The sequence below is a fragment of the Saccostrea cucullata genome, unplaced genomic scaffold (assembly GCF_032062105.1).
Source record: "Saccostrea cucullata isolate Sc308-1 unplaced genomic scaffold, CSIRO_AGI_Scuc_v1 ctg15942, whole genome shotgun sequence".
Lineage (NCBI taxonomy): Eukaryota > Metazoa > Mollusca > Bivalvia > Ostreida > Ostreidae > Saccostrea > Saccostrea cuccullata.
In genome coordinates, this window is record NW_026940844.1 from 1,408 (window position 1) to 12,454 (window position 11,047).

Below are 11,047 nucleotides of genomic sequence, written 5' to 3' on the forward strand. Positions count from 1 at the left end.
TGCACTTGCTTGCACGTGCGTGCATGTGAAATGAGTAAAATTAAAAATACACTCGAATGAGTGTATTTTTTAATACTTTTGGATAACATCTTTGATATCAAGTATATTAAAATATATATATAGTGTAGACAAGATAATATGGCCGTTACGCACATGAACAAGCGTACAATGCTTAAATCTAAATATATTTTGTATTCTTCTGGGAAGACCTTGATAAGTTTAAAATTTAATGCCATTAAGTATTTCTTATTTAATAGAGATTACAGGGAATATGGCACCAAAAGGGAGTTGGGGAGCGTTTGGGGAACATCTGTAACGGTCCCCGTTACAATTAGCACTAGTTCTTATATTGTAGTAAGAAATTTATAAAAATGACTTAAAAACCAGGACACACTCTTCGACATGTCATTCATTCGAATTAGATTGGAACTCTTACCTTCTGTTCAATTAATATGTTTTATAAATGTGCATGTATGTTGGAGAGATAAGAATTGATATGAATAAAATATATTTGAATTCTAAATGACAGTGACTTAAAAACGAGCCATATTTAATTATTTTCATACAATTAAAAAGCTGTAATTTATCAATATTCAAAAATTAATAATTACAGCTGTTCTTTTCAATATAGTTTTCAGGAAAAGTGAAATTCCTGTTGTGGTATTTTTAGCTATATTTGTATAATAGAACAAGGACCACTTAAATCAATACAAAAAACCATAAAATATTATGACATTTCTAGAGTTAGATATCAGACACAATATTTTGACATAATGTTAACTATGAGAAGTACTGTTGTTTGTCTGGGAGTTTTCCATTATTCGATTTGCTTGACAAGGCAAGTTATTTTTTGTAGGCAGAGTTATGAATAGGATAATTAATTTGAATGTAATATTTTTGCTTAATAATTTTTGTAAATTTTGATTTTGTAAATTTAATTAAAAAATTAATGTAAACGATCGCAATTTAATCCATGAAAATTTCGACTCTTACCTCTTAACTAGAATTTTGCATACTCAGATTAATAATGGTAACATCCATGTTATCACGTCATAGTTAAAAGACAACGTCAAAAGTTGGCGCCAAAAATGTACCAAGGAAGCGCCAAAATAATATAAACTTGATACTGTTAATTACAAACAGTAATAATTAATAAGTTTAAAGTATGAAAACAATTTTTAGAGCTATATTCATGCAATTAAGATATTGATCTCTTTATCTGTTTAGGTTAGGCTTCCAGTTATCAATGGAATATTGTTCTTTGGTCATTTATCATTTTCCTCTGTAATTTTATAGAATGGAACGATACTAAGAGGTTTCTTGCCGCATTGTTCAAAATTTATATAAATATTAGATGAAAACGTATCTTTACGTTAAATCAATGATTTTTTTTTTATTATCCTTATCAAGTTTTAATCAGTAGTAGACATTATGCAAAGGTCCCTAATTCATGAGGGGGAATCAGGTGCCCAGAAAGAGTAAGCACCCCCTGTTGCCCGGTTTCAACAACCGGAAGCCTTATGCACTGAACATGTCGTCGGAAATATCCCTAGTCATTTTGGTTCAGATAGGGTGATATTAATTTATCTGTATTATTTAATTTTTTACGAATTGAGCATGTCCGCTCAAAATCATCGGAGGTACATGTACAATTTAATATTAATTATTGTTAGCACTTTGAATGCGTTTACATACAAAAACGTGTCTAGACAACCTGAAATAAAAAAAATATTCTGTTTCCATTAAAACCATTCATTAAATTATTATATATTTGCACTTTACCTTTATTTAGCTTTTGTCCTTTCTTTAATATTCCTGTTTTTTAATACACATTGCTAGGTGTCATTTTAGTTGCGCACCACTTGCTCGTATTGATTTTACAGGAAACAAAGAGGTACAACTCATTTCATAATAATTTAATTGACAGATTTACAATGTATTAAAAATTTGAAGATTATAATTCGAAGCACATAAAACATAACAAAGTAAAAAAAAAAGCATAACTGGAAGACCTGTAAAAATAAAATGATTATCAGAAATTATGCGTCTCGTAAAAATACTAAGATGTGTAATAGTCTAGAGTAACCATATAATTGACACTGTTTGTTTAACGTATGCAAGTTAATGAAGATTTACATGCACTTGTTTTTTCCCAATTATTTATCGACATTAAAGTGATAAAAAACCAACAGGCCTCTAGGTACAAGGTTGACTGGCATGACTCTCATACATTATGATACAATGTTGAGAATTCACACAAGACTTTTTTTATCTTCTGTGAAATTTTAGGTGTTTAAATTTGATTTGATGCATTTATAAAACTCGTTAAAAAGTAAAAAAAAATAGCTCATAAAAAATACCCGTTGTATGGTATCAATAAATGTAGAGTTTAATTAATCGTGAAGAATTGCTTTATAAAGTGTAGAAAGTAGTAAGTTTAGAGTTTTTGAAATTGGTGTCTCAAAGTTCATTCGGGATTTTGAGGATCAACATTTTAGTTACACCGCTTCTAAAATAAACTGTAGCACGGTACTTATTGTGACTCTTTTTAGCAGTTAATATTTTTGTAAGATAAGGACTTGGTATAACGTTTACAGGACCAAGCAATGCACAAGTATCTTTATTTGCACGGATTCTTTCAATACCTCAATAAGCAGATCAGGCAAATTTTTTCCTTCATGATTTTTGAAAGGAGAAATACCCTTCAAAATTCAAAGGATTTATCAACCTGTTAACACCCCACTATATATCTTTGTCGATGTGACATCAGTCATTTTCCAAAAACAATGTCGATTAAACACCAATAGTCCACTTCAATCAAAGTACTCAGAAGTATAGAAAGCCGGACTCATTTACAGAGTAGAATGAATTTCGTACATGTACTTGAATTGCGTTTATATTCTGATGAAAAAATTATTTTAAAACTATCAACATAAATGAGTTTTTCAATCGAAATACCACGGTCCTATTTTGTCAGAATCAGAATTAATCTGGCTGAATGTAAACAAACAGGCCAATCTGGTTCCCTCTCCTGCTTTACTTCGTATGTGTAGAGAACTACGATAACACTGATTATCAAAAATCCTAACGCTAATGAACTATGTTCTTTAACTTAGGACTGAAATTTTAAAAGTCATTACTACTAATGTTTATTTATATAGATAAATCTTCGTTTTATTTTTGTTACTTTATTTAGCGTTTGTATTATCTCAAAAGTGGTTGAGAGTAAGAACTATATTTTTGCACGTAACTTTAAAATGGCGACTATGGGGTTGACTTTCTGCCTTGAACAGGATGACATACATTGTAAGCCGGTGTAAAGACGAATAATGACCCCCATCGAATAATGACCGGGGGTCATTTTTCGACAGCAAAAAAATGACCCCGGACAATATTCTACGGCGAAAAATGACCCCCGGTCATTATTTAACGTCGAAAAATGATCCTTTTACCCTTAGAAAAAGTGTCACCACCCTAAAAATTTGCAGAACCTACGTGAAGAAAAATGACCCCCGTAGGAAAATGACTCCCTGTGGATTAAAGCTGAAATTTTTAAGGTGGCATAAGAAAAAATAGATAAAGAAGCATATTGGCCAAAATGCTCACCTGAGCTAAATGGGTATAAATTGATGTTATGTTGATCTCATAACATTATACAATCATAGCTATATTTTAAGGTTAATGCGATGATTCAGAATCTAAAGGAGTAAAAGATTTATTGAGCCTAAAGGGTTATGTAAACATTGCTTTTCGATGGTGGAAATCATCGAACTGACAGAAAAAATCAGCAGTATCATATATTATTATTATATCCTCCGCTTGAAAAACGGCAGGGTATATAGTGATCGGGATGTCCGTCCGTCCGTCTGTTACGCTTTGGGGTATCCATCTCTCCGCAACTCCTCTTATATATATGAATTAAAAAGATGTGTTTGTGAAACAGCTGTTCCCCTGTATGGCAACATAACGAAGATTAAGCTTTTCTAAAATGCAATTTAAATATATTGGTACCCAAAGTAGGGTCTTCTCACAAGAAATACAATTGCAAAATAGGAAATCCCTAGCACCCCTTGTTCAAAAGTAATGGCGAAGGATAACTTTTTCAAAGGTAGGTCAAACTCAAAGGTCAAAGGGTCAAAGTTTCTTAAGAAAGGTTTAATGTAACAATTATTACATATGTGAAGTATGAAAACCCTAGCCCTAATCGTTCAAAAGTTAAGGCCAAGGTTAAACATTTTTTTTTCATAAGAACGGAAATCTCCAAGGTCAAAAGGTCTAATCGGGTGGTACCCAAAGTATGGTTTTGTCACAAGGAATACACATATTAAATACATATTAAATAAGAAAGTCAAAGATCCAATAAATGAAAAGTTATGGTCAAGGTTAAAGTTTTTGCGGACAAACAGACCGCCAGATAGACAGACAGACATACAGATGTACACGATAAAACTATATACACCCGAATCTTCGATTACGGGGACATAAAAAGAAATGGTCTTCAATCAACTTTTCATATCATGATACAGTATAAAGAAGACGTTATAAAAATGAAAATGTTTGTTCTGATTTTCATATTAAATTCTTTGAAAAATATTCTCAGAACTGATCTGAGTAAAAGGGTGGAGTAAAACAAGAATTAAGAAAAGTAATGAATACTGTGTGCTAAATCTAAAGGTTGTGTCTACATGTATACTTTTTGCATTAGAATGTATATTTTACACTAGCCCATAGCTTTACAGAGCATATTTTAGGTGTTATTTCCTATCTAGCTTGTAACACGGGCTTTGATTGGTTACAAAGTCGGGTGTAAATATCCGTGCACCCGACTTGAGCCGGGTGTAAATAAAACGTGACGTCACAATGCATACATTCTCAGTACGTAGTTATCTAATCGATAGATTGAGACACACTCTGATGTTTACAAAGCTTTTTTTATTGGTACAAAGGAAATAAATTCGTTATCCAGGTTCAATCAAGGGTGTACGGGGATTTACCCCGGGTTTTATTCCATACACCCTGAGGCCTGCGGCCTCAGGGTGTATGGAATAAAACCCGGGGTAAATCCCCGTACACCCTTGATTGAACCTGGATAACTAATATTATACCCACCCCACCCCCTTACTTATTTATGAGGAAGTCAATTGTCAACAAAAGCAACAAAAAAAACTACCTTAGCTTTATTTTTCTATAGCGAGGGACTAAAAATAAGCTTAAAATAATATACTATTCTACTAATTTTCAACTGCTACTTTGCCACAATACTTTCAAGTTTACCCCCATCAACATTTAAAGTATGCTTTAATCAATACATTATGATATGATGTACTTGTGTGAAGGCTTAAACTCATTTCAATATTTTACCTAAAGCCTCTTTTAGTATTATTGAAAGGTATAGAGTTTTATTGATATTTTTGCTTTTCATTTATTTATTTGATTTAATGTAATGTTCTTTTTTGGGGGAGGGGGGATAAAATTTCACCCTCTTTCATTGTCTGACGTCTAGGATTAATTCGAACAAATTACTTCTTTGTACGCACCGATATTAATTCGTCTGCTACAAATTTCTACTTTTTCCAAACAAATAATTTTTTTCTGAAACAACGTTTCAATGGAGTCAGTAAAGAAAAAAAAAATTATATTCATAAATTTCATCTCCAGCGTGCGTTTGATCCATTTAAATGTGCCATCTTTGATTTTCTAGGTTTGCTCCTTTATCAGAGAAATGAAGATTAATTGATTGATTGTTAATTGCTAAAACTAATTTGTCAATATTTCGGCTGAGAAAATGAGAAACTTTCACAACTGGCTATTAAAACCCCTGTCTGTATGAAAATTCCCTGTCTTTCTCTGTATCCTACAGATTGTTCACAGTAATCAACGGTATATTTACAGTATGGTACGGTAGCTCTGTATATAAAGTAAATCTCTGCATGCCACTGTATGTATCTCCAGCATGCCACAGTTACATAAAGTAGGCCCCGATACGCCTACAGTATGTCACTGTATAGCTACTGTTTCCTACAGACACCTACGGTTAACCCCAGTATATGCCCCAGTATGCCCCTATATATGTTCATTGAAGCAAAAAGATTGATTGATTGTATATTGTTTAACGTCTCGCTCGAGAATTTTTCACTTCATATGGAGACGCCACCATTTGCCGGTGGAGAGCTGCAAATTTTATCCTTTACTCAGCACTTAGGGCCATAGAGAGGGATCTTTTTTCGTGCCAGCACCTACTGCGACACGGGACCTCAGTTTATACTGTCTCCGAAGGACCGGTCTCCACTTCCCGCAGTGGGATTCGAACCCGCGACATAAGAATTGACTTCTTACTTCTTGACTCTAGAGCAGACGTTCTAACCACTGCGCCACGCGGGCGACGAAGCAAAATGAAGTATACATACTCCCAGAGCACTGTATGGTTACCTAAGATGTGGGATTATCAATTTAGTACACAGAGTTACTTACCTGAGAAAATTTTGAACAATATTTGAAACACATGGTAGTATTTTTTTTTTAATTTGTGAAGAGACTTATTGAGTTCTGTCATAACTCTGAAAAATTAATAAATCATTGATTCAACAAGTATTTATTTATCTATTTTTTTTCCATCAATTATTTAATTATTTTTTTTGCTAACACCTGTTTAATCCATGAAATACTTGGAGTGACTTTGTATTTTTAAAATAAATTGGATTTAGAAGCCAGAAGTGTTTATTACCCCTACGTGCTAGATCAAATTTATTCGAACAAATGCATGATTTACTCGAAGCAAGAACAATTATAATATGCAAAATATTTTTCCCTTTCACCTGTTATAAATTTTGTATCACTTTAAAGGGGGTCATCTTTCAAAGGGGGTCAATTTTTTATAGGACGAACATATAAAATAATGACCCCTAGGACTCTTTTTCTACAAAAAAAAGATTTTTTTCTACGGGTGGAGGGTCATTTTTTGTCGTTGCAAAATGACCCCCGGTCATTATTCGATGGGGGTCAGTATTCGTCTTTACGCCGACAACAATCGCATCATCTCGGGTCTTTCCGTCAGAGGTCGGAAAAACAACCTCGAATGTATTAACATCACCGGATGTTAAAAATTTATACATCTTCCTGTTTATTCAAATATAGTGTAAACGGAGATAGAAGTTCCTTCTATGGTATATTTTAGGTAATATCATTACATTGAATAAAGTTAAACTACATATTCCACAGATGAAAGGTCTCCATGCATTTATTTCAAAGATCGTGAAAAGGGTTGTAATGGCGTCTTCCTAGTACATTCGAGGTCGTTTTTCCGCTAGCCGGAAATGCCCGAGAAAGTTGCGATTGAAGCCGGCAATTGCTCTTTAAGCAATAAGCCCGGCTAAAAACAAGTGAGGTTTTTGTACGCCTATATTTGCTTACATACAACACGACATAAACATTCTTCGTAGTTTCTTTGCTTTATATCTATGTTTTATCAGTGTACCTGTATGTTTTCAAGGGAAACCTGTTTTGACGATATATATCGCTTCTGGAAAAGTCCAGTTATTTGCGGCTTTAAGCTAAAAGAGATAGAAACCGATTGGATTCCTGGTGCGTCTATGAAAATTTGTTTATTTAAAGTCGTTTAAGTCAAGCTTTAACATTCTTATATTTCATAGTTACTTTTTAAGAAGTTAAAATAAAAAAAGATGATATATTTCAGAGTCTTCTTTAAAGTATTTTAAAATTTTTTGCGGTTTAGATAAAATTAAATGCATAAATATCTTTATTTTTCTTTGTCTTATTTTGCGCATGCAGACTATAGTATGCTATCTTTACTGAGACCAATAAAACATGTATACTAGTATATTTTGTTCTACTTATAATTAGAGAAAGCAGATCGTATGTGTAATCATTCATGCTCCATATCCACGGTGCCACTTACTGAATGGCCGACGTTCCAGCTTTCCAAAGTACTTTTTAAACTCGAAATAAACAAAAACAATAGTATTTTATTTCAAACAAAGCCAAATTGCAAACAGGTGATTGAAGTTGATATGAAGAGAATCAAAATGGAAACAACATGTAGAAATAACAAGCATTCAGGTATGTTTATAGACATCGATTATAATTTTACTACATATATATATATGTACACAGATATTTGGACAAAGAGGGGAGATCAAGAGGATATATATAAAGGGACTAAAGATGCCTAAAACATATTACATTTTCAAATGCATATTTGTTTAAATGGTATAACAGCCAATCATATATGTTTCAATCAATAAGTTTAACTTTTGCAGTATTTGGTACTTTTGTTGATATTTGCACATCAGCAGAGGAATGTGGCGGTCAGAAAGTTTGTAGGTTAACAGGCAAACTTGGATTTGGTGTGTGTGAAGCTCCAGGTAGTTTTATGTAGCGTTTCTATTTTTTAAACACATTATGTATCGTGAAAATCTAAAATGATTATTCGTGGTATTCCCTAATCTAAAATGAACGAAATCATAGACCTTATTACGAATTCATTTTTTCAGTATTTTTTTTTTATAAAAGTCTTTAAAATAAATGAATAGATTAATGAACATTATATTTTTGATTGAGTACAATACAATTTGCACCAATCATATTTTCTTATTGCATTTCACAAAAAAACTGAAGAAAGCAAGTAATAATTATCCTTTTAAGTCTTTTTTAATAAGGGATTTGCTTTTTCTTAATAAGCTAAAACATAAGTAAGCTACATGTACTACCTTCTCTAAATTTAAGAATTTATGTTCATTAAAGTTTTAATTGAGTTGTGTGCAATTTTTTTCTTTCAGACTCATCAAGGACATCACCAGCAGATGTCACAGAGACCATTATTGGTAACAAATTGGAAACATGTGAAATATTTCAGTTACGATATAGTAGAATGTAGCTATAGATGTATACCTTACTTCCGATTGTTTTATCAAATCATCATATTTTTTAAATCCATTGAAAAATATTGGTAAGGAAGTCACGCACTTAAAGTTATTCTGCCGATGTTGTTATGTACCCAGGGAGGTTGAAAAGTAGACATGTTGGATATAAATGAAAAGAATTTCATTCTGATTAAGAACATTGATATTTTTGTAAAAGTTTAAAGAAAGATTACCCAGACATTACTTTGTTAGATAATATTAAAAATCTCCAAATATATAAATTCTATGGAACGCCGTAACTACCTTATGTGCAGAACTTGCATTATATGCTGGTACTTTGTCATTATATGATGGTATTTGGTATTTTATCATTATATGATGGTATTTTGTCATTATATGACGGTATTTTATCATTATATGATGGTATTTTATCATTATATGATGGTATTTTATCATTATATGATGGTATTTTGTCATTATTGATGGTATTTTGTCATTATATGATGGTATTTTATCATTATATGATGGTATTTTATCATTATATGATGGTATTTTGTCATTATATGATGGTATTTTATCATTATATGATGGTATTTTGTCATTATATGATGGTATTTTATCATTATATGATGGTATTTTGTCATTATATGATGGTATTTTATCATTATGTGATGGTACTCTGTCATTATATGATGGTATTTTATCATTATACTACTTTTCTTTTCTTATACTACTTTTCATTATTGTTTTTGTCATCTCTCGTGAGAGATGACACATTAAGTTTGATTTCCGGATGTGAAATCACAGTGTAAGCTGCCATTTATCCATCGTCAATCCTCGTCTGACTGCACTACGCTCCACACAAAAAGTGCGAGGCCGGAGGATTACCGCAGTTAGATGATGATGCGATTTTCTAAATATAAATCGAGATGTAAACAATGAGCGATGTGCATTATTATTGAGAAAAAAAAACAACCTGTGCATCATATAAAGTCAGACACACAAAATCGCCTGGGTGGTGGTGGTTCTTCAAATATACATGCTGCATGCACTTTATGTTCTCATGTAAAGTCTTCTTCACTATAAACGTAAATGATGGTGAGAACTCGATGGAATTTTCTAAATAGGTCAGCGCATGTGTAAAGTACTCGCATTTACTGATATGGATTGATGGCAAAATTTCAATTTTTTGGTTCATTAGTCATTCTAAGATTTATTATTAAAATTATTAAAAAGAAAGCCGGATTATAAGAAGAAACCTTCAGAAATTAACAGCACATGTTACACTGTATATAAGTGTATATATTTATGTCCTTAAGAAACTACGGACATTGGAACATTAAAGAACACAAAGAAGTATTAGTGTTTTTTTTTTTTTGCATGTCTAATCTATTCTTTTTCAGGAGGTTAATTTCATGTTTATAATTAAAGAACTTGCAATCATTTTCTTAGCTGCAGATCTGTAGCTCTCCGAAAAATATATTGACAGACCGGTTAGCTACAGTGCCATCCATTGAAAAAAAAACCTGTATATTTATTAAGGTCATACGCAACGTAGTTTGAACTTTATTGGGTTCTTTCCTGGAGTTGAAGAGTTCCACTAAACATGCCAAATGAAGGACCTGCGTGCAATATTATCTACACTACTGGCTTTTAAAACCCCTGTCCGTATGAAAATCCACTGTCTTTCTCTGTATCATACAGCATTTTCACAGTAATCTACGGTATATCTACAGTATGCTACGGTATGCTAGCTCTGTATATACTGTAAATCTCTGTATGCCACTGTATGTATCCCCAGCATGCCACAGTTACATACAGGAGGCCCCGATACGCCTACAGTATGCCACTGTATGGCTACTGTTTCCTACAGACAACTACGGTAAACCACAGTATATGCCACAGTACGCCCCTGCATATGTTCATTGAAGCAAAGAAGAAGTTTACACACTCCCAGAGCACTGGACGGTTACCTAAGATGTGGGATTGTCAATTTAGTGCACAGAGTTACTTACCTAAGAAATTTTTGAACATTATTTTAAACACATGGTAGTATTTTTTTAAAAGTGTTAAGAGACTAATTGTGTTCTTTTATAACTCTGAAATAACTATGAAATATTAATAAATTGTTCTTCAAAGAATTTTATCTATCAATTTTTAAAATTAAT

At 32.4% G+C, this 11,047-nt stretch overlaps 1 protein-coding gene across 1 annotated transcript; it reads left to right on the forward strand.

The window, feature by feature from the left end:
• Positions 1-7,518: 7,518 nt before the first annotated feature.
• LOC134256427 (uncharacterized) lies at positions 7,519-8,982 on the forward strand. Its single transcript, XM_062739071.1, has 4 exons — positions 7,519-7,581; positions 7,861-8,076; positions 8,277-8,381; positions 8,796-8,982. Exons 2-4 carry the CDS (start codon positions 7,875-7,877, stop codon positions 8,891-8,893), a joined length of 405 nt encoding a protein of 134 aa, XP_062595055.1. The 5' UTR covers positions 7,519-7,581; positions 7,861-7,874; the 3' UTR covers positions 8,894-8,982.
• The last annotated feature ends 2,065 nt before the right edge of the window (positions 8,983-11,047 follow it).

Bases quoted from the DNA above. Each gene is read 5' to 3' on its own strand.
- LOC134256427 (XM_062739071.1), top strand. From the start codon at position 7,875: ATGTGTAATCATTCATGCTCCATATCCACGGTGCCACTTACTGAATGG. The intron at 8,077-8,276 runs GTATGTTTATAG...TAACTTTTGCAG, and splicing joins TAGAAATAACAAGCATTCAG to TATTTGGTACTTTTGTTGAT. The intron at 8,382-8,795 runs GTAGTTTTATGT...TTTTTCTTTCAG, and splicing joins TGGTGTGTGTGAAGCTCCAG to ACTCATCAAGGACATCACCA.